The sequence below is a fragment of the Sus scrofa genome, chromosome 8, assembly GCF_054392235.1.
Source record: "Sus scrofa isolate SSC_HxYL_T2T_F1_AM1 chromosome 8, Sscrofa_HxYL_maternal_Yorkshire_Landrace_v2.0, whole genome shotgun sequence".
In the NCBI taxonomy this organism is placed as follows: Eukaryota; Metazoa; Chordata; class Mammalia; order Artiodactyla; family Suidae; genus Sus; species Sus scrofa.
In genome coordinates, this window is record NC_139390.1 from 139,585,388 (window position 1) to 139,610,433 (window position 25,046).

At 39.2% G+C, this 25,046-nt stretch overlaps 1 protein-coding gene across 35 annotated transcripts in view; it reads right to left on the minus strand.

Moving 5' to 3' along the window:
* ARHGAP24 (Rho GTPase activating protein 24) overlaps window positions 1-25,046 on the minus strand; it is an 826,886-nt gene that overhangs the window by 394,400 nt on the left and 407,440 nt on the right. For 32 of the 35 annotated variants that reach the window (XM_084973621.1, XM_084973634.1, XM_084973625.1 and 29 more), the window contains one exon: window positions 3,258-3,457. In XM_084973621.1, the coding sequence (XP_084829747.1) occupies window positions 3,258-3,437 (180 nt within the window). In that variant the 5' untranslated portion in view covers window positions 3,438-3,457. Of the gene's footprint in view, window positions 1-3,257; window positions 3,458-6,630; window positions 6,898-25,046 lie in introns of those variants that run through there. The other 3 variants (XM_021100780.2, XM_084973641.1, XM_021100784.2) reach the window with 3 other exon arrangements.

Consider the following 25,046-nt stretch of genomic DNA (forward strand, 5'->3'; position numbering starts at 1 on the left):
TCCTTTCAAATTACTCTGACACACAGCTTCGATAGGTGGGCTCTGCCTCCTAAGGCAAGGAGAAGCTACCTGGGTGTTCAGAAGCTGAGAGTCCCCCAAACTAATAAAGACATAAAAACACCCCCGCCAAAAAAACGAATTACTCTGACAGAGAACTTGCTGGGTTTTCATCTGATTCTATATGCACATGTCTAAACATCAGTGGAAAAGATTAAAATTTAAAAAGTACAATGTCAAAATTCCTAGTGCTTGTACTGTCATGAGAGACGATCCAAAAAAGAATAATAATTCAAAGTTATTTATCCTAAATTATTACTGCCTTATTAACAGGAAATGTTTAACAAATAATAAATAGAAAAATTAAGAAACTTTTTGAGGGAAATGATGGTAGTCTATGTTTGGTTTGTATAAGGTTTAGTATTTTCTTGTCAGTATAATACCATCTTGTTAATTTCAGTCATTATAAGTCCACAAATACTAGTAATATACAAATATCAAAATACTACTTAACCTTAGAAATACTACGAATTAAAGAAATTTTCACTTTGAGGCAGACTGCCAATTAATCAGGAGTTTTTGCATTTTCTTGGAGGCTCAGTGGTTAACGAACCCAACCAGGATCCATGAGGACGTGGGTTCAATCCCTGGCCTCGCTCAGTGGGTTAAGGATCCAGTGTTGCTGTGAGCTATGGTGTAGGTTGGATCCCACATTGCTGTGGTGCAGGCCAGCAGCTGTAGCTCTGACTCAACCCCTAGTCTGGGAACCTCCATATGCTACGGGTGCAGCACTTAGGGGAAAAAAAAAGGAAAAAAAGAAGTTCTTGCATTTTCTTCTTTATAGTTCCAACTTTTTATGAAAATAACTACACTGCGCTGAATACTATCTGTGACTGTAAATCTTCTGAGGAATTCCACAGAGGACCATAACCAAGGCACTCTGATAATATCCTCTTTAGACAGTTTAGGGGATTCATGTGCATGTTCTCTGATTTCTGCAAATTCTCAAATTTTAGAAACACTGAGCTCAAGCTTGATCCACTATACCCTGTCTTCATTATGAAAGGGATGCTGAGCTCACCAAAGACTCGGAACATTTTTTTTATCATTTATTTACATACATATTTTTTTTCTACTGTGCAGCATGGTGACCCAGTTACACACACATGTGCACATTCTATTTTCGCTCATCATCATGCCCTGTCATAAGTGACTAGACAGAGTTCCCAGTGCTACACAGCAGGATCCCATTGCTAATCCACCCCAAAGGCAACATTCTGCATCTATTTACCCCAAGCTCCCAGTCCCTCCCACTCCCTCCCCTTCCCCCTTGGCAACCACAAGTCTATTCTCCGAGTCCATGATTTTCTTTTCTGTGGAAAGGTTCATTCGTGCCATATATTAGATTCCAGATATAAGTGATATCAGATGTTTAGTCTGCTTTCCATTCTCCACTTCCTTACCTTCCTCACCTCCCGAGACCTCTGTTTGCTTCTATAGTGCTTTGCTTAGGTTCTCGATGAAACCTAATGGACCACTGTGGTCAACAACCCAGTCCACCCAAGCCCCGCCAGAACCGGGGTCCACAGGATAAAACACTGCGTCTTACTCACACTTTCATTTTATCCAGTGTGTTCCTCCACATACAAACTTCCACACTGGAGCCCCCATGTTCCGCATTTTTCACATTAACCTGAGCTCGGTGAAAAGTGATTTTATGTTCAAGATACTCCTTTACTGTGAGTATGAAATAGTGTAAAACAGGGTACAGTGAGAAAAGAACCCTAGAGTATGAGATAAGAAACAAGACTCCACTCCGCTGCCTCTTACGTCTCTAAGATTGTGGTCACACTGCCTCATACGCTAAGCCACGATTTCTTCCCCTGCAACAATAACCCCCACATTCCCCAACTGGTCTGCTGTGATGAAAGCAAGAACTGGTATGGAAACACACTATGACTAACAGGATACCAATACAGGATCATCTTATAAGTTATTTATGAGGTTAATTAATTTATTATGAGGCTGAGGTCCTATAAACCTGGACTGAAGTAGAAGCAAAATATGAACTATGCCACCACTGTCTAACTTTTAATAATATGCATTACTCCTAAACCTTGATTTCTTCATGCATAAATGGGAATACTCCTACTTCAAAGGATTATTGTAAGCATTTCATACGATTGTATATATATATGCATATACATATATACATGCACATAATACATGCACAAACTCTTAGTCTGATGTTTGGCCCTGGTAAAAATAGGCTAAAACAACAGCAATTTCAAAAAAATGAATGGAGTTGGTAGTATGTAATTTTATTGCTATTTTTATGTATTTCAATTAGGCTAATGAGAACTTTGTTAAATTATAATGTCTGAGGAACTCAAAATACTAAAGCAAAGCCCTGATCCGAACTCCTAATTAAGTTCTTGAACTTTAATAGACGTGAAATAGCCTGAAGGACACACTGTTAGAGATGTTTATGTAAACTAATCGAAGACCGTTTTCCTCTCATTTATGTATTTCAAGATGTAGACGAAGCGAAAACACAGAGGTGCTGCTCCTTTCTCGTCTCCTTTCATCAACTGATAAGCAGAGATCACAGCTAAGAAGGCCTGTTGTAGCTACAGGGAATGATGGAAACTCTTCCTCGCTCAAACTGCAACCCAGAGATTTGTGGCTGAGAAAATGATAAGTAAATAAGCAAATAAAAGACCACTAAGAAACTGCAGGGAAACACAGAAACTATGCCCAGAAGACTACACTGTGCACGCTGCTTGGATGTATCTGTGCTGCCTGGTTTAGCCCCACCTCCGTATTTTATGGGAGTTAAGGTGGAGGGAGGCCCCTGGAGAATTGATACTGAAGATGTCTCAGAAATTACTGAAAGTTGCACTTCAATTCTTTCAACTTACTTTGGAGAAAAGGAAAGAAGTTTTGGCTACTATGTTTTTTAGCAGCTGTCCATTGATGTGTTCTCACTGAAGCGGGTTTGCCTGAGGGGCCTCAGCCATTCTATTTCAGCAAATTAAAAGTCAAAGTTAGTATTCAGCAAGTCAAATCTGCCTCTTGGCCTCAATTAGCAAAGCCATCAATCTGAACCACAGGAAACAAAGAGAAAAAACAAACACGATGCCAACAAACTGAAGGAGACCGGGGAGATGGGGTGGGCTTCAGTTTCCATCCCTTTCTAGCAAACCCTCTACTTCTTAGCCTGCCTGGTACCACAGTGCTTTTTATTTCCTCCTACTTACCAAGGGCTTGGTTTCATCTTCATCTTTGAAATAGTAGAGCTGGTCTCCCTTGAGCACAAACCAACGGGTATGCCAGGTCTTGACAAAGCCTCCTTGCTTCCTCAGCCACCCACACTTCATGGCCTTGTTTTGCCCTTGGCTTTGCTGGGGGTTCTCCGTGGAGTCATGGTTCTCCTCCATTATCAGGCTGATGGACTTTCCTATTTAACAAACAAACAACAACAAAAATGAAAAGGAAGCTCTGATATATTCAAGGATCTCTTAAATCACCCCTGTCCCTTCAAAAAAAAAGAAGAAGAAAAAAGCTGGTGAGAGAGTAAAAAACGTTTATCAACTCACATGCCAAATTTCTAGAAGCAAACCACAAACCTGACAGCAATATTCCTGGAGGAAAACTGGGCAGAGTTCCTTATGACTCCCTTAAATAAGCTAGTCAGCTGGGTGATAATATCACTTTTGTCCCAAGTAGAACTAAAGAATGGGAAAGTCCTAGGGGCAATGTGCTAAGAAGTAATTTGGGGAAGGCAGCTCTGCTCACTGCTACACCACCAACACAAGAAGCAATTTTTGAAGACAAACTAAAACCACCAACAAAAACATAACTCTCATGGGTCTCTGTGTCTGGTTTGCGCTGATTAGGGCCGGCTTATTGTGCAGGCTTGTGATTATTTGAGCAAGCACTGGCCTAACATATGTTAAAGTTTAAAGAGACTTATTTTAAAAACCTCAGTGGAAGACATTTGTTTTACATATGTGACAACTTCTCAGGATGTATCTGCCCTCATTTCCCCTAAAGTATCCTCTCGCGAGTTTTGTTGGCTGGACAGCTGAAAAAGTTTAGGGGAAAAAAAAAATGAAACAAACAAACAAAATCAAACAAACAGAAAAACCTGTTTGGCCAGTGAGTTTCCTTCAAACTTCAGCGGTGAGTGGTGAGCTACAGTCAACGGCACGATGGAGAAAATTTCAAGGTTACGCGTGAAGGCGCATAAGGCCAAACTCGCTATAAGTAGCAAGAAAATGAGTTTATCATAGAGGGAAGATTAGTCAACTGGTAAGAAGCTAAACCAGCACAGTAAGAACAGAGGAGGCAGCATTCTGGGAAAGCCAGGGACAGGTAGTTAAGGACAAAAGACATTTTCCCATCCCAAAGGCTGCCTGCAGATTCTTGCTGATATTTACTCCTAAGTAGTTTTTTTAGAAAGTGAAAACTGCACTCTTAATCTTGTGTCTTTCCTGAGGATATAAGGATGAAGATTAATTAATACAGCATAGAATACTCCGGTTCTGGCATATTCATGCACCAAGCTCCTTTTTTTTTTTTTTTTTTCAGCTTAATGCCAGAGAACAAGCTGTGCTCCTGCGTGGCCTTTACTTCCACCACTTAGGTTTCAATTGGTTTGTACGTCCACCATCCTGGTTATAAATTCCATGAACTTTCAATTGACAACCCTTCCTTGGCTATTTATGGTCTTTCCTTGAAGATACAGGGTCAGCAACCTTCCTTCCATTCCTGGGCCTCTGATTTCTGGGACTTGAGTCCCGACATTCCAGTTCCAGAGATGAAGCAGAACTTTGGTTCTAAATCCTCCTTCTTTTGATCATGTCAACCACCATCTCCGTGGTTTTGCTCGTCCACTGGCAGGCATTGCAACCTAGCTCCATCCCTGCGTTTCTCTTTATTCGACTGCCATGTGTCTCATTAAATATCCACTTTTTCCTTTCTTATCCTGAACAGACCCCTCATCTCTACAAACCCTCTTGAAACTTCCTTTGCTCCCTTGGGCATGCCCATGGCAATCGCCAGGGAGCATTCTCTCACCGTGTGTGAGCATGCGTAGGAGCAGACAGGATCATGCCTGATGCTTCAGGTTTGTTATGCCCTTAGGGCAGGAACTTTCATCTCTCTTCTTTCACAGTACTTGACCCAGTATAAAAAGCCAAGTAAACCTCACTCTAAATGAACAGTAAATGCTGTAGCATAATTTAGATAATGAGTATGCTTATTTAGACCCCTCTAACTAATCTTTTGGTTTCCTGGTATTTACATTGTTCAAATCTAAAATCTACACAGCTTGCTATTTCATCATCACCTATTTATTCTTTAACCAAATATCTTAACTTATAAAATTGAAAAAGACCTTCAAGCAAACATTCCAACACACACCCCCCCACATGCACACACATAAATCTAGAATTCATTGTGCAACAATAAATTCTTTCTTTGGGGCCCTTTTTTTTTCTTTCCTCTCATAATCATGTTTTCTATTAAGTTTGAAAAAGCCCCTCTAAAACACTTCAAGGTAATTAGCAAGCGACCATCAATAATATAAAATATACAAGTGCACAGCTCCACTTTTGCCTACTAGTAATCCTTAGTAAAAAAAAAAAAAAAAGTGTGTATATCTGAACGTGGTTTATGATTCTTTTTGCAGATATTGTTTTTAACCCTAGTGAAGCCAATGACAGTATCCGTCACTGAACTCCTGGCTATAATGCCCATATTTTCATGACTTCAGAATGCATCAGAAAGTGTTTTAATAGTACGAACTGAACCAAGTCATTAAAACAGAAATGAAAACAGACTGGATCATATGCCTAAGGGAAAATAATACCACAATTATTGCTCATTGAGTAAAACGAAGTTTTACTAAGATAACCATTATTTTTATAGAAGGGCCTTGATATTTTTGCAGAAGTCAGATGCTTTAAATTCTACCCTTGATCTTTAAAATAAGGAGTCTGGATTGGATCATTCCCAACTCCGGTCCCTTCTAGCAGACTGAAATCTACCATCTCTGTAATTCCATAAGCAAAAGGACACCAGATATCCTCAACACTTAGTACAATGCCTGGCATGCAGTGAAGCTCAGTCCATGTGTGATGAGTTAATGAATTTTGCAATTGATTTGGTGCTAGATATCCAGAAGTGAACATGACCTCCCTCTGATACCTGATCTTGCCCCAAACTTGATCTTAGCAAATGCCGCCACGATACTCCCAGTTAGGAAAAAAAAGATGGAAAGATCATCTTTGATTCCCAGCTTCTCCTCATCCTGAGTATCACATTTATCTGTAAATTCTTCAGAAGACTATACCTCCCAAAATATTTCAAGTCTATCCAACTGACTCCATCTCCATCGTGTGCCAAGCTACCATTATCTTTGACCGGATGATTTTAATAGTCCTCTAACTGGTCTCATTGCTTTCATTTTAAACCACAAACACAAAAACACAGATACATGCTCACACCAGTTTCATTCTATACACAATGGCCAAAATGAGATTTTAAAAATTAAAACAGATAATGATTCTCTTCTCTTAACATTTTGATTGGTTCCCATTTTACTTATTTTAAAATCTAGAGTCTTACCATAGCATCAAAATTCCTGAATCATCTGGCACCTGTTTACTGATCTAATGTAATCTTATGCCACCTTCTCTTCATTCACCCCAACTCCCAACACACACACACACACACACACACACACACACACACACACACAAACCTCTGCTGCAAGTCACCACACCAGCTTACTTCCAGCTCTGGAAACACGGAAACCCCTTTACGCCTTTAGTCTTGATGCTTGCTGACCCCTGCCAAGGCTGTTCTGTCTCATGCTCTTTACACCGCCCACTCCTTCTCATCTCTCACGTGTCAGCTGAAAACCTACCTGTTCCAACCACTGTCACTAATCACCAGTGAATTAGTTCCCTTCTTGTTATTCTCTGTCTCTGAACCCAGACCTCTGTCTTCCTGACATTTCTCTAAATTGCTACTTTTTTAGTTGTTTATGGCTGACCACCCCTGCAGGATCCCATTGGCTATACGAGTTCAAGGACTTGCTTTTCCTCCCTGAAATCTACCCCGAGCTTATTTGGTATTCAGTAAACAATTGTGGAATCAAGGAAGGAAGCTATATAACAACCACAACAGAATTCCTACAAAGACTATTTTGGAAAATTTTTAAATTGCATTTAATGCCTTAAAAAGATGGTCTACTTTAAGAGCTCGATTTTTTTTTTCCTTTGACACAGGAGACTTCAATTAGCATGAAAATTGTTCCTAAATATAATGTCACAATCACCAAACTTAAATGAACCTGAAACTGCCCTTTCCGAGGAAATACAACATTCAAAACGTACACTTCTTAGCCTTGGCAGGAAATACATGTAACCAATTCTGGTTTAGCATGAAGGAAAGTATGATTCACCCACTCAGATGCTCAGAGAAGGGTTTAACTAAATCTCTACTGGGTCAGTACTTCCCCTGTGGTCAGGCCATGGCAGCTGGGTAGTACATGGGATTCCAACACAACCATCAACGTCAGTGTTTAGCAAAGCTACACAACAAAAGCATAAATAAATGGTTGCTCTAAACTAAAAAACAGAATTAAGTTCATTTGTGCCTTCACAACCCTAATGACAGCTACTGTACCGTGTCTGGGCTTAAAAAGATCTCATCAACGGATGCGCTCACAGATTTAAATTATTTTCCAGGGGTGGAAACTGGTTTTACATCTACCCACACAGTTCTTTTTCACAATCAGATGGGCCAGGAACACAGGTGCAAGTATTGCATGATGCAGTCAGAGATGAAATTCATGCTTCTAACAGAATCTTCTAGAAGTCCACCAGCCACACACATAGGTATTCACATTTGTAACGTCATTTCAACAGATTACATGAACAGGCACATACACAGAGATGTATATCAAGCAAATGCCATATGCCTGAGAGTTGCAATGTGTCTGAATTCACCTACAGAACTACAGTGTTCAGCAAACCCAAGAGAACGGCCAAGGAGGGGGGAGCGAGAGAGAAAGTGAAGGAGGAGGAGAGCCTGAAAAGCAGGAGCGATTCCACCACAACGCCTCCTCCCCGTCAGTGGACACATGCTCCTATACATGTGGGACAAGGTGCCTTTTTACAGCCAGCGTCGGATCCCTCCGCTCTGGCGGGGAGGGTGTGTCACTGCGCGCGTGTGACCCCAGAGCTTCAGAGTACCCGGGGTTTCCCACCACGTGGCCGCTCAACACAAACACACCACTCCAGTGGTTCAGAGAACAGTGATCTGTTGTGATGCTAGGAGAGAAAACAAATATAAAACTGGCAGAATTGGTAACATACTGCAATTTGTGAGCGATTTGTTTGACTTGCAGGAGTCATTTGGTTCACATCCAAGTGTCAGCTTCTGTAAAAGGAATGTGATTGCACTGAGCAGGATAGGTAACTACAGAGGGCCATACTGAGCTGAATTCTAACCTTTCTTAAGGAAAAAAAGAAAAAAAAAAAACCATTTTGCAGCTATTGCCAACATGCTAGTTTGTCAAGCAGCAGTACATTTGATTGAGCTGTATGCCTAAACGCTAGCCTTTCTATAGGTAATGAATGGTTCACACAACAAAAACTCAGAGAAGGAGATAGCATGTGCGCATGTGTGTTGGTATATGTGTGTGTGTACATGTGTGCATGCATGTTTGTATGTCTGTATGTGTGTGTGGTCAGCATGGGAATATACACATTGCATATGTATTTTCCCCAGAGAAGAAAATCCTTAAATGCAAAACATTTGTTGAGATTCTTATTTTTTAAACACTAAGTTCCATGCCCTTGGAAGACAGATAAGGATGCTCTTGCAGATCTGACATTCTTCCAAGATCTTCGCCGTACAAGATTTGCTAGACAACCTGATGGTGGCATATTACTGTCAACCTATGAGGTTATAGTTTTATTTTTATGTTTATTATTTCCCAGAACAATTCTTCAATAACTGCAATTGTTTGCTTGATTTAGAACTTAAAATTCTTTTAAAACTCTAAATATTAAAATAATTTCTGGCTTGACGTCTCGCTTTCCCCAAGCAAGTACCAAGGAAAGGCCGTATGAACCACAGTGAGAAGGTAGCCATCTAAAAACTAGGAAGGAAGCTTTATCAGAACCTGGCCATGTGGGCACCTTGATCTCAGGCATCCAGCCTCCAGAACTGTGAGGAAATGTATTTCTGTCCTTTAAGCCATCAGAGTAGACTGAGACGATATACACTTCCAAAGAATGGGTAGGCAAATAGTTAAAGAATTGAATCTTGGTAGCCTGTTGTTAGTAACTGCTAACTAAAGAAAACGGACGAGTGAAACAGAGTTCACTTTCTGTCCCTCGCTCTCTACCACAGCACCTCTCCGCTTGAAGAATGAATCAAACTGTGGTACCTACAGGGAATCAGCACACTAGGTTCAGTATTGCGATGGATCGGCAGTGGCTCTTTTAGCTCCAAGGTCAGTTTCAGGAAGCCAAATATGTTTTCAAGAAGCAAACGGCCATTAAAAAAGGAACAAAGTCAGGAATTCCTGTTGTGGCACAGCAGAAACGAACCCAACTAGTATCCATGAGGATGTGGGTTTGATACCTGGCCTCACTCATTGGGTCGGGGATCTGGTGTTGCTGTGTGCTGTGGTGTAGGTTGCAGACGTGGCTTGAATCCCGAGTTTCCGTGGCTGTGGTGTAGGCTGGCAGCTGTAGCTTAGATTCAACCCCTCGCTTGGGAACTTCCATATGCTGCAAGTGTGGCTCTAAAAAGAAAGAAAAAAAATTTAAAAAAAAAGGAACAAAATCATGCCGTTTGGAGCAACATGGATGGAACTAGATATCTTCATACTAAGTGAAATAAATCAGAAAGAGAAAGACAAATACCATATGACATCACTTATATGTGGACTCTAAAATATGGCACAAATGAACCTATTTACAGAACAGAAACATACAAACATGGAGAACAGATCTGTGGTTGCCAAGGGGAATGGGGAGGGAGTGGGATGGACTGGGAGTTTAGATTTAGTAGATGTAAACTATTATGTTTAGAATGGACAAGCGGGGAGGCCCTGCTATGTAGCACAGGGAACTATATCCAATCCATCACTTGTGAGAGACCATGATGGAAAAAATATGAGAAAAATATCATCACGTTGCTGTACAGCAGAAATTGACAGCACACTGTAAATAATCTATAATAATTTTTTTTTAATTTTAAAAAGAAGCAACTGAATTTCTCGAAGTAACTTGAAAGGGCCTTGGGTTTTTATACATAGTTGTTCTTATACCTGGACTTCATGGTTTACACCTATTCATCCTTCTCTTCCTCTACAAAGGCTTCCCTACACACTGCCATCCCCAACGAGGATGTTCCCCTGCCAGGAATTCCCATGATACTCGGGACACGGACTTTATCACATGCGGCCATATGTGAATTATTTTTCCATCTTCTATACCAAAACTCCTGGAAGATATGGATTTCCTGAACACCTCCCACTCTAACTAGTATACACTAAATACTCAAAGGTTTGTTAAATAAATGTAAGTGGATAAAGGAATGAAGGAGAAAACAAATGCATTGGTCATTTGCGGGGGGGGGGGGGGCTCGTAGAATCGACTCCAGAGGCCCCAAGGCTCACCACAGTGCAGTGCAAAAATTCTAAACCATTTGATGTTATTAGACACCAATGCAAGGGTTTCCATCCAAATTCTCCCATCTGAATACAACCCTTTAAGTTTTTAGTGGCTTCAAGTGAAACCAAGCTTTAGGAACCACTGAGAAAGAGAACTCCCATTTGTCTCACTGGGTGATATCCTTAAGTACAACTTGAGTTAAAAATAAACATTTCTTCTTAAAACTGGAGAGTTTAAGTGTGAAAAAAACAGGAGAACTGAATAATGTACAACAGTTGTGAATACAAAGTTTAAAAGTCACCAGAAAAGCACGCTTGGGGGAAATTTGACAGTAATAATTTTGTAAATATTGAGTTATTTTTCTAAAGAAACACTAAATACCCTGTTCCTTGATTCACTTGAAATTAAGCTGTCCAAAACATCAGAGAATAGACAATAACAGAAAATTATGTATATGTTGGGATGGATCAGGAATGTCAATTTACATTTCATATTTTAAGCTTCACTATCTCCATACGCATTTGGTAAGAAATCCAAATGACTTCATAGGATGAACCATTTTTAAAAAGTTTAAATATTAACTTTGTTTCTGTTGTATATTTGATGCTTCATACTTTGCAGAGGGAATCTGCTCCCTCTTAAGGAGGTTTTAATTCAATAGGGAGAAAAGTATTTCATATATATTTAGATGTGTTACCTCCCACCACGTCAGTATCTGAGGGAGCAGTAAAATAAGATAAAGACGGAATTCCCAATGCTGACAATCTGAGTAGAAATAAAAATCAAACTATATATATATAATTACAATTTTTCTTCTTGTGTTTTTTTTTTTTTTCTACCAAGACCCACTCTCCTGGCTACTTTCAAACATGCAACACAGTGTTACTAACTATAGTCACCACGCAGTCCATGCCATAAAAAATGAAATGCTTCACAAGTTTGCAGGGTCCATGCTCACGTTCTCTCATCATTCCAACATTGGTAAACATGCTGCCGAAGCAAGAAGAAAGGTCAACTTCTTTTAACGGAAAAAACTAGTAGCTTGCTGAGAGGTCTAAGACGGCAACTATCATTGCATCATATGACCACAAAGAACAAAGCAGAGCGATCTGAAGCAGGGTAGGGGAAATAGTTGAATGCCCCCTGTTTTATATTTCTTCACCCTATATATGCCTGGATCCTTAACAATAGGATCAGAAGGCAGATCTTAGGAACATCTCAATTTTTAGGCATTTGTGTGCCCCTCCCCTCCCTTACTCATCGCTCATTCTCCCTTAGCAAAACTTTATTTTGAAAAGCTGTCCCAAGGAACAAAGAAAAGAGGCTTTCCACCTAAATCTGAGAATGAATGGGAGTATAACACCCAGAGGATGGAAGAGCAATGGCGGCCATGAAAGGGGAGCTTTTGTGCACAGGGGGCAGAGTCGGGAGGGCTGCGCTGTAGCAGATGGAATGCAAAGACAGTCAGGCTGAGGCAGGGAGCATCTTCTCATCTGGGTCCTCCCCTCATACCAGGGACATAACCTCTGGGCCTATGGTTTACAGAGTTCCTCCATCTCGATCCCCCAGCGGTCACATGTTTAAACGTAGATAAAAGCCTTTCTCCAACACCGCTTTTGATGTCAGGTTCCTTTAGTGCATCCAACCCAATAAAATCAGATGTGGTGTCAATTATTCTATCATTTCAAGGGTCTCTTCGGGGTCAGCTTTTTAGTCAACCACACTTCAGAGAAACTATTCTACAAGTAGGTAACTTTGGCTGAGCTAGACATTGTCGGCAAAGAACTCTCATGCTTTCTCCTTCAAATGCAAGCCGTGAGAGGCTGAATGATTTCCAATAAGGTCCACTTCTTTCTTGCCAATTAATCCGGTGGCTGAACATCATCGGCCATGCTTTATAAACTCTGGAAGATTACTGAACACTCTAAGTATATAAATCTTGTCCTAATCACTGAACCACAGTTGCTCTCTCAATGTTTTATTATCCAGACGGGTGTGACAACCCAATGTTTTCATTACAATTTGAGGGAAATGGGGAGAGGTCAAAGTGAAGAAAATCTGACTACTCTTCCACTTTATTCAGCATCCTTCATATTCTGATGGACTTTGATTGCTACACGTTAATCTTTGAGGAGATACCATTATTCTCATAGAATGTGAACACATTTTAGTTCATTTTAGTTCTTCAAAGTATCTCATTAATTCACACTTTGGTCTAGATGAGTTGAATAGAAACCTAACTTGACTGCACCTGAGTATATTTAATTAAGAGTTCTCTGAAAGATAAATAAACCCTACCTATAAAAAGCCATTTTTAGAAAGAGAGGAATTTTGGCAGGTCCTGTGCTATTTGGAGTGTTCAGAAGCCCATCCTTGGGGACCCGCTCTCCCTCGTGTCACATTGTTTCAGATGGTAGCACCACCCACGGCCATGGGGTGAGCCTAGACTTGATTATACATAGGTCCTGAGCCCCTTGGCAGCAGTGACCAACCCAAGAAGGGGGCATGTGATGAAGCATCGCCAATCAGAGTCCTTCCTTAGGACAGCTAGAGCAGCACTGGAAGAACGAGCCCCTGAGCTGAGTGAGGCTGACAGCATTCATCTCCCCTGCCCTGCAGGGGAAAGTGTTCTGCACAAGGAAGTGATGCAGAGACAAGCAGCTGTGAGAAAAGACTGCAGAGAGCCCCAGAACACCCATCCTAGTTCTCGCTCCCGAAGTCCTGGCCTCTGTGTATCTTTCTTTGATCCTATGAGATATGTTTATGCTTCCCAGCAAAGTGAGCAAATAAATCCCCATTTGCTTAATCTAGTGGGTTTTTTTTTGGTTTGTTTTGTTTTGCTTTTTAGGGCTGCACCTGCAGCATGTGGAAGTTCCCAGGCTAGTGGTTGAATCAGAGCTACAGCGGCCAGCGTACACCACAGCCACAGCAACTCAGGATCCAAGCTGCAGCTGTGACCTAGACCTCAGCTCATGGCAATGCCGGATCCTTAACCCACTGAGCAAGGCCAGGGATTGAACCTGCATCCTCATGGATACTACTCAGATTTGTTTCCGCTGAGCCATGAAGGGAACTCTGATTAATGTAGTTTGAGTTGGTTTTACCACTTGCTACTCCAGAGAGGTTTTTTTTAGTATCATAGAAAAACACTTCATGAAAATATGTCTGGGAAAATTTTCTCTAAAATAATAAAAATCCAGTCTTCCAACACATAGAGTTCCCCTTACCTTGCATCATACACAAAAATTAATTCAATATGGATATTAGACCTGAATCTAAAAGCTAACACTTCTCATAGAAAACATAGGGGAATAGATTCACAACCTGGGATTAAAAAGTTATACTTTAGAAAGGATACAGAAAGTAATAACCATAAAAATTTATAATTTAAAATTAATTAAAAAGTAAAAACTTAAGTTCATCAAATGACATCATTTTAAAAAAAGGACAGGCAAGACACATTGTCTAAAATTATTTGCAAAACATATATCTTCCAAAAGACATATCCATAATATAAAAAATATTTCTACAACTCACTCATAAAAAGACCAAAAAAAATTTAGAAAATGAAAATGAATTAAAGAGACCCTTTACAAAGGAAGATATATAAGGTCCAATAATCTCAAAAAAAAAAAGTCCCAGCACCATTAGAGAATGTATATTAAAATCACAATGAGATACCATTACATAAACATTTGACCAGCTAAAGTTAAAATCCGTTGACAACAGCAAATGTTGATGAAGATATGGAACCAGAATTTTCAGGCATTGCTGGGAAGAGTGTAAATGGTATAACCACTTTGATAAAAAGTTTGCAACTTCTTAAAAAATTAAAGATACCTTCACCACCGATGTACCCGTTCCAATCACAGATGTTTGACCCAAAGAAATGGAATCCTTATGTTCAGAAAAATATTTGTACAAAAATGTTCGTAGTAGTTTTCTGTGTATTAGCCTGAACTAGAAATAACTCAAATGATGCCCATCAACAAGTGAGTAGATGGACAAACCGTGGCATACTCATATAATGAAAAACTCCTTAGCAATAAGGAGAAACAAACCATACATCTACATAAAGACAGATGAATGTCAGAGTCATTATAATGAGCAAAGGAAACCAGATACAAGAACCTACACTTCATGACTCTGCTCATATCAAGTTCTAGAAGAGGCCCCAAACCCGTCTACGCTGATAGAAATCAGGAAAAAAAGGCTACTCTGGAGGAGACTATTGGCTGGGAAAGGACACAGAGGACTTTCTAAGGGATGGAAATGCCTTATATCTTTACGGGATATGAGTTACCTGAGTGTAGACTTCTTCCTGAACTCATAAACTGTCCATTTGAGATTGATGCACAAATATGTTGTGCTAATAAATATTATCCCATGAATAAACTAAAAAATACAGAATTCTATTTAGTGGGATTGCTTTTTGCTACGGAATGTGTTAGCAATTCTGAAATTACCTTCTGAAAATCCTGAACAAATAAACACATATGTTGAAAACAGTGGGAAGCCAGGTTTCTCACTGCAGGAGAAGGAAGTTACAAATATGGAAATGGAAAGATATGTATCCTGTGGTTTGAGACAGAACTAGAGATATCAGCATGAATTCAAGGTTTTTCTTCTTTAAATAAAAATCATACATATTTAAGGGGCAGATCATGATGTGGTGTAGATACACACGGTCAAAGAATGGAAGCTACACCACAGTCAAGCTAATTAACACGCTATGCCTCACGTGGTTGTCATTTCCTTGTATGTGACGAGAGTAACTAAAATGTACTCTCTCTGTGAATTTCCAGTACTTGATAAAGTGTTATTACCTCTAATCATCATGCTGTGCATTGGAGCGCTAGACTTCTTCATCCTGCGTACCTGTACCTTTGCGCCGAGTGACCTACCTCTCATGGTTCTTAATAGACAGACACATAAATACAGATAGAGAAATAAATGTAAACATATATTTACTAATGCCCTTCACTGAAAGGACCTAGACGCAATTACACGCCAGGAGTAATTAATGATTAAACCCTGCATCAAGATCTTGACTTGTGGAGTTCCCGTCGTGGCGCAGTGGTTAACGAATCCGACTAGGAACCATGAGGTCGCGGGTTCGGTCCCTGCCCTTGCTCAGTGGGTTAACGATCTGGCGTTGCCGTGAGCTGTGGTGTAGGTTGCAGACGCGGCTCGGATCCTGCGTTGCTGTGGCTCTGGCGTAGGCTGGTGGCTACAGCTCCGATTCGACCCCTAGCCTGGGAACCTCCATATGCTGCAGGAGCAGCCCAAGAAATAGCAAAAAAAAAAAAAAAAAAAAAAAAGATCTTGACTTTTTTTGTAAAAACCATTTACTTTGAAATGGAATCATGGCTACCTGGATTAAAAAGAGATGGATTCCAGGGCTTGGTCAGGAAAATTACGAGATGATGCTAGAAAACATGTGACAGAAAGTAAAAGAAAACACTCGAGAATGACAGGGAACACCACAAGGACGCAGAAGCTAGTTTGAAGTGGTTTTCACCGGCCAAAGATGGGACAACTTAAGCCTAAGAATAATGGCAGTAACAGACCATATCCATAGAATAAAATAAGAATAGGTGAGTTCTATGATACCATAAACAAACAAAAGCAAACAAATGGAAACATGAGAAAGCTCTTCCTTTCAGCTGCCTGCCAACTAATAAATATGGAACTGATGATCAAGTTACATAGGAGAAACAACAAAGTCCTACTGTATAGCTCATGAAACTATACTTAATATCCCATAATAAGCCATAATGGAAACAAACATGAAAAAGTCATACAGATATACATATGTATATGCACATATACATATAACTGAATCACTTTGCTACACTCCAAAAACTAACACAACACTGTAAATCCACTATACTGTCAACAACAACAAAAAATAATAATAAGAGGGTAGAAATTTTCAAGAGACGCAAAACCTAGTGGGTACATTTTGGTGGGGAAAAGATATTTATAAAATCTCAAAGTATTTTTTCCACAAATTGGTCCTAATTCAGAGAGGGTAAAATAGTAACTTTGCTGTGGAGAAAGCTGGCAGGCCCGATGCAAGCAGAGTTTGCGTCATCAATGTTGGGATTAACTGTCAGCACAAGCATCTTGATGTGATGCTCTGAGAAGGATGCACTATCGAAAATACATGACTTGAACCTAACCACAAGGAAACATTATGCAAATCAGAACTGGGGGACATTCTACTAAATAACTGCTCTGCATTCTTCAAAAATCTCAAGGTCAAAAAAGACAAAATGGTTAAGGAACTGTTCCAAATAAAAGTATGTTAAAGAGACATAACAACTAAACAACAACACTTGACCCTGGCTCGGATCCTAAGCCAAAATAAAACAGAGAAAGACGGAGTTCCCGTTGTGGCCCAGTGATTAACGAATCCGACTAGGAACCATGAGGTCGCGGGTTCGGTCCCTGCCCTTGCTCAGTGGGTTAACGATCCGGCGTTGCCATGAGCTGTGGTGTAGGTTGCAGATGCGGCTTGGATCCTGAGTTGCTGTGGCTCTGGCGTAGGCCGGTGGCTACAGCTCCGATTGGACCCCTAGCCTGGGAACCTCCATATGCCGCAGGAGCGGCCCAAGAAATAGCAACAACAACAACAACAACAACAAAGACAAAAAAAAAAAAAAAAAACATAGAGAAAGAGGATGTTACTGGGAAAATTGATAAAATTTAAATTGTGGGTTGGATAGTAATATTTTATCATTGTTATTTTCTCATTTTGATCATTGATAATTGTCATCAATGCAGTTAGGTGACTTGATTTTAAATACCTTCAAGCATTTAAAAAGGCTAAGATATCTTCAATTTGTCTTTAAACAATTCTGAAAAAATCATAAACAGCTATACAGAGAGAATGATAAGTGAAACGGAATGTAAACAATTAGTGAAGCTGCGTTAAGAATGTGAGGAATTCCTCGTACAACTTGTGTGTACAAGAGAAAGTATATATCACAACAAAAAGTTAAGCGATATATACGCCTTACTGTAAGATGACACAAAAGAGAAGCAAATTTTATTCTTCACTGGGCCACCACCAGGAGGTTTCAAGGATGCAACTGTAGTTGAAAAAGTACTACAGCAGACGTTGGTAAATATGGCTTTGGAATTAAATAGCTACCTGACCTTGAGAAAGACATTTGAATTCTGTGGCCACATTCCCCTGAGCTCCAAAATAAGGAGGTCGAATGAACTATCTGGTATTTAAGATTCCTGTGAATTCTAAAAGGTTGCGCTTCTTCAACATGATCTGTTAACAGCGCTGTCACATGCTAGAGCTAGCAGGGCAGGTAGGAAAAGGCTTCCGGTTCAGTTACAGCTAAGACTTCTCATGGAAAAGGGGAGTAAATACAGGAGAACTCTTGATCTAGTCCTGGCCCTCTTTCTTGAATCTCTCTGCCATTTTAGCATCTTACCTTTTTAGTTTTTGAAATAGAAAACTATAAAAACAGCTACCACTGAAAATTTGTGTGACATTTTCTTTGCTGCTCGATAGAAATAGGACTTTTGCTCATGTAATATATAGTGGTCACTACATGTTCACTATCATAAGTGATATATGTGTGTGTGTGTGTACACATGTGTATGTAGATAGTGTGTGTATCTGCCTGTGCGTGTATATATACTTACTTAATCCTGACAACAATTCTATGACGTATGTATGATTCTTTCTTCCATTTTACAGATGGGAAGACTAAGGTAGCAAAAGGTCCCTATAGTCCTACCACTAATAAGTGGCTCTTTAAAGCAGCCATGCAGTCAAACCTAGGCAGGGTGGTTATAGAGACTGTTTCTCAATCGCTGTTCTATGTTGCCTCTCAAATATTACACAAAAATAATCGCTGGCATAGAATAGCCTGCACATTAAAAATTCTACGAGAAAAAGTGATTTGAGTCATAAAACTATGTCATGAGAATAAGTGTGTGTGTGTGTGTGTGTGTGTGTGTGTGTGTGTGTACTATAGACATACACAAAGGAGAGGCATTTTTTGGTTCTTCAAACATATATGAAGCTTCATTTCCGTATCTATCATTAATATATTCTTACCTTGATACTCATGCACATGTATTTCATTTTGAATTTTTACTTAAAAATTCTAATAAATGGCAGACCCTTGCATGTGAACCTTGCCACACTGACTTCCTGCTCTTCCCCCTTCAGCAGCTGGAAAGCAGTCAAGTGAAAAGCTCAGAAGCTGTGTATGTCGGTTCTTTGCAGAAGCCAGCAAATAAAGCTCAGCCTTCCTGCAGCACACTTGATACGCTCAACCCACGGCAAAAAAAGAATGAGGCTTGTGTGCTTGGTCCTTTATGAAAAAACTAACAGTGAAAGAGACACGTTCTTTTTGCCTTAAACAAAAAAGATGTAAATAATGGAACACTGTGTCATTTCAATTGGAAAAGTACAAAGTTATAAGTCTTAATGATTTTATTACCATTTGACTAACACCTGTTCCCTCACTCCAGGTGCCAATATCTGCAGTCACCTGTTTAGTTCAGTAAGCCCTCCCTAGACTCTGGAAAATCACACATGCAATTCCCAAACTCACCTTTCATAAGACCTAGTTTGCGGGAGAAAATAAAGCTGGAAAACTTAAACAAGGGTACTCTTATATTGCAATAAAATTATCTGAGAGAAAATTCAGAGAGTGACAACAGTTAAGAACGGGAACCCATGATATTTTAAAATGCCTGACACATTACCTTGCAAAATATCATAATAATCACCAATATTTATACATAGGGCTTCTTATAAATTCGACATAATCCATATAATTCCATTTCATCCTGACAAAACCCTCAAAAAGCCGGCCTAATGTCTCTGCTATAAACAGGATCCAAATGGCTAAGGTGACTTGCTCAAGCCATAAAGCTATCAAGGATCTGAGCAGGTATTTTTTTTACTCTGGAGCCTGAAGATGTTCTTTTTTCTTTTTTGTTCCCACTGACCTACAGCTCAATACTTATATCATCTCCTTGTACAGACCACTGCTTTATACCTACCAGTGTTTCCCCAAAACTGAAGAGACAAATAAAGTAACAACAGAACCAAGAGTGAGCCCGTAAACCTTCATCGCATCCTTGCTTAACATTGTTATAAAAATGCATAAGTCAAAATTAACAAGCTATTGAGAAAATATTCTAACAGTATTTACTCTATAAAGAGTTGCTTAGGATTTGCAGCATTTAAATATAAAATGAAGATATTACATGAAGGGTCACTTACAAAAATTCAAGTGGTAGCACAACTTAAATTACAATCTTAGAGTGAAATGAAAAATTAAATATGCTTCAGGGTTGTAGAAAACATCTCCTTTTCCAGTATGGCCATGAACCAGACACAAAAGAATACATCCCGTTGCCAAGAACTGTGAAGGATCTGAGATTTTACTCCATGTGTAAGCATATATATTTCATGGATGCTGGCAGAAGACCTGAGATTCTTGGGTCCGAGACAAAAGACTCTGTTCCTCATAGCAACAGAAGTAGCTAGAGTACCAAACCTGTCCAAACAGTAGGTACGTTATGGGAGAGGAACCTGGAGCTTCGAGAACCTGAATCTATTATGATAGGCAGTCAGCCTGCCTGACCTTGGACCTAGAGGGACACATGCTCTCTATTACACTGCACAATACAAACCTGCCCTTTTCTCAGGAAGAAGACATTATCTCTAACTCCCAAGGTTGTTCGCTATGCAAACACCTTTGGGAAAACAGTCCTGAACAAAAGCAACCCCTACCTTTGTTCACAAGACATGCAGAATCATAAAAGACTTATGGAGAATTCCTTCCTTGTAACTCTACATATTTATTCATATAACATTTCTGGACTAAGCAAAACGAGGTTATGGTGGGAAAAAATCAGAACAGTCATTGTTGGGGCCTAGGGCCACACCACCCTGAACGTGCCTGATCTCATCAGAGCAATCATTGTTTGGAGCCAGAGGCGACTATAAGGATAACAAAGGAAATTTCTAGGCTGAAGGTGATATAATACACTTTATATGGGCTACAAGGGTAAGATAAATATTTATCAAACTCATCAAACTGCACCCATAAAAGTATAGGTAAATTGTGTGTAAATTATGTATCTACACATCGAATATGTAAATTATATCTAAATAAAGTTGATATAAATAGAAAATACGCCGATGATAATCTTTAGACTGTTTTCATCTCAGGACCAAGGACTGTGTTTTATGCATCTATCTGGGGGGGGGGGATTGGTCTTTTTTTTTTTTTTTTTTTTTTGTCTTTCTGTCTTCTCTAGGGCCGCACTTGCAGCATATGGAGGATCCCAGGCTAGGGGTCTAATCAGAGCTGTAGCCTCCGGCCACAGCCACAGCCACAGCAATGCGGATCCAAGCCGCATCTGTAACCTACATCACAGCTCACAGCAATGCTGGATTCTTAACCCACTGAGCATGGCCAGGGATCAAACCAGCAACCTCATGGTTCCTAGTTGGATTTATTAACCACTGAGCCACAACAGGAACTCCTATGCATCTATTTTGTGAGCTGAAACTAGCCAATTAAGTATCACTAGAAAGTGATCACAAAGGCTGATTGCACTGAATTATTAACAACGTTTAAAACGAGCCTCTAAGTCTTCTATCTTGTTCTATGTTGACTTGAAATACCATTACATTTGATTTTCTAAAATTTTTATCTGTGTTTATTTTTTAAAAGATTTTTATTTTTTCCATTATAGTTGGTTTACAGTCTTGTGTCAATTTCTATTGTATAGCGAAGTGGCTCAGTCACACATGCATATATATATTCTTTTTCTCACATTATCCTCTATCATGTTCCATCATAAGTGACTCGATATAGTTCCCAGTGCTATACAGCAGGATCTCAATACTTATCCACTCTAAATGTAATAGGTTTCACCTATTAACTCCAGACTCCCAGTCATCCCACTCCCTCCTCCTCCCCTTTGGCAACCACAAGTCTCTTCTCCAAGTCCATGAGTTTCTTTTCTGTGGAAAGGTTCATTTGTGCTGTATATTAGAGTCCAGATATAAGTGATATCATGTGGTATTTGTCTTTCTCTTTCTGACTTACTTCACTCAGTATGAGAGTCTCTAGTTGCATCCATGTTGCTGCAAATGGCATTATTTTGTTCTTTTTTAGGCCAAGTAGTGGTCCATTGTGTATATATACCATATCTTCTTAATTCATTCATCTGTCGATGGACATTTAGGTTGTTTCTGTGTCTTAGCTATTGTTGAATAGTGCCACAATGAACATACGGGTGTATGCAACTTTTTTAAGGCAATTTTGTCCAGATATATGCCCAAGAGTGAGACTTCTGGGTCATATGGTAGTTCTATATATTTAGTTTTCTGAGGTACCTCCATACTGTTTTCCATAGCGGTTGTACCAATTTACATTCCCACCAGCAGTGTAAGAGGGTTACCTTTTCTCCACACCTTCTCCAGCATTTGTCATTTGTTGACTTTTGTTTTGTTTTGTTTTGTTTGTTTGTTTGTTTTTTAAGGTTGCACCTGCAGCATATGGAAGTTCCCAGGCTAGGGGTCAAACTGGAGCTACAGCTGCTGGCCTACGCCACAGCCACAGCAATGACAGATCTGAGTCACGTCTGTGACCTGCGCCACAGCTCACAGCAATGCCAGATCCTTAACCCACTGAGTGAGGCCAGGAATCGAACCTGCATCCTCATGGCTCCTAGCTAGACGTTAACCCCTGAGCCATGAAGGGAACTCCTGTTGACGTGTTAATGATGGCCATTCTGACAGGTGTGAGGTGGTACCTCATAGTAGTTTTGATTTTCATTTCTCTAATAATTAGTGATGTTGATTGTGTTAATTTATAAATATTGATACATGTGAATATGAGGTAGGCATTACAGATTTGTATTTTAAAAAAAATGAAGTCTCTAAATACTAAATTATTTTGATGAAGATTACCTTTAATAAAGTGATAATTCGTTTAAAAAACGAAAGTTTGGGGTAATCATAATTAGATTGTTTTCTATATCATAAACCTAGTTGACTAACTCCTTTAGAAACAGAATACTTTTCTGTTTCTAAACATTTAGAACAAAGGCAGTAGAAAAATACTTGAAATTTAAAAGCACAAAGATTTTTTCTAATTTTCCTTTCACATACCCAATTTAAATTTAATGGAAATACCTGCTGTCTACTAGGTGGTAATTTAAGCTGGCAAAATTACAGCTTTAGTTTTCATTTACAACAGAATTTTCAAACCCTTTCTTCTTAATTATATTTCTTGTGACTTTTCAAAATTTATTTCATAGATGATGACTATTTTTTCAAAGAATATATTAATGTGAATTAAATAATTCCCTAACTCCAATTATTCTTTGAAAATGTTAAGGTAGTGAATCTAAATAAAGCTATAAATTGGCTTAACATCTTAGTACACATGAAATTGTAAAAAAAACAAAACAAAAAAAAAACCTGTCTTACTCTTATGTTATCCTTCATTTTTTCTAATTAAAATTTGAAATGAAAAAAAGTACTCCCCAGGGCTGATTAATGGAACACACAGGAAACCATTTTATCTTCATTCCTAACAAAAATACTCTCTAATGTCTGTGTCTTTGCTATAGACAAACCAAGTATTTTTAGTTCATATCTTAGAGATTGCCAAGATCCATTTTACAAGTAAACTCTCATATTTCATGATGTATATTTCATTTCCACATCCCCCTAATTACCACAAATTCAATGATTATATGGGTTAAATATTTATTAGTCGTAACTGAGGAAAGTGGAAGCAAAACTCTGTAAAAATTATCAGGACCCAAGTCATTAATAATGCGAATTAACTTGGAAAACCAATCAATGCTTAATAAAATCAACTTTCCATCATAAGCTCAGAAGCTATTGGATGACTGATATAAAAAAATATCTGTTGAATTTGAATATGTCCAATAACTGAATTGGTTCGTGCATTTCTGTGCTTCTTTACGCTCTTGAAAGACTTTAGGTCACGGCAGCTATGCCCTTCAATATAAAATCAAAAAACTGCCATCACATCCTCATATAATTGCCTGCCCCCAAACTCCTTGATTAGATTGCACCATACCAAATTGTTAATATTTAATAGATTCTGACTGACCCGCAGAAATGGCAATTTCATATGATTTAATGTAACACAAAGTCAAAACAGTAAAATGGAAGTAATCAACTTTGAACACTGCACGTTTGAAATACATTGTTCCTTTAATAGCCTTTTATAGACAAGTTTATTTGCACAGAGGAGAGGGAAATTTTCTACTTTCTTTCCTGAGCCCTCATAAAAACTCTTGAGTAAATATTTCAGATCCATATTCTATGTTATCTTGGTTTTCTAGCCCACTTTCTACTCAGCGTCCTAGAAAAGAGAAACTTATGAGAATAGAATGTTTTTAGGTGTTTTCCCTGTCAATTCCTTTTTTTTTTTTTTTTTTTTTTGGCTGCACCTGTGCCATATGGAAGTTCCCAGGCCAGGGATGGAATGTGTACCACAGGGACTGGAGCCACTACAGTCACAAAGAAGATCCCCCGTCCTCTGTGCCACAAAGGAATTCCTTTACCCCTCAATTCCTAATGCTTATCAGGGAAAACATAAATTGCTTTTTTCCCAAAGCAGCAGGAATGATTTTTTGTTTTTTTTGCTTTGATTGCTAAATTTGTTCCCCAAGTGAACTTCTTCTCTAAATTGTCAAGTCACTTTTCAGACTTGGTACATACGTCCATACCTTTAAAGAAGTACCTCTCCATGAGAAGTCAGTGCAGGAAAACACAGACACCGAAATGCAAGGGAAATGTACCTTAAGTGATGTGTACCTACCACAATGTGTGCTTTCTTTGCATACATTTGAATGACTATTTTTAAGCTTCCCAGTTCCCAAAAGTCAATCTCTAGGGGTACCAGTTCAACATTCAAAATACGTTCCCTTAGTGATAATCAGGCGACTAACAGTATTACACTTGGTAGCAAAGCACACCAGGGGATGCCGAGGCTGAGTCACAACCCTGAAGAAAGCTTTCTGCAAGCAAGTTTGTAGATGCCTACAGGTAAACACGGGCGAAAGGAGAGTTTTAAAACTCAAATAAGCAAAACTTTCTCCAGACATCAACGCCCAGCTTACCCAGGGGACACTTTCAAAATTTAGCAGGAAGAATATTATGTTTCCCTACAGGAATCACTTGGCTCTCTATGAATTTTTACAGTTGAATTGTTTTTGCTCACATTCTTTCACACAAAAGTCCTATATTTTCATGGTTCAAAATCGACAGCTTCTTCCCTGGACCAGAGTCCATAATCAAGAGAG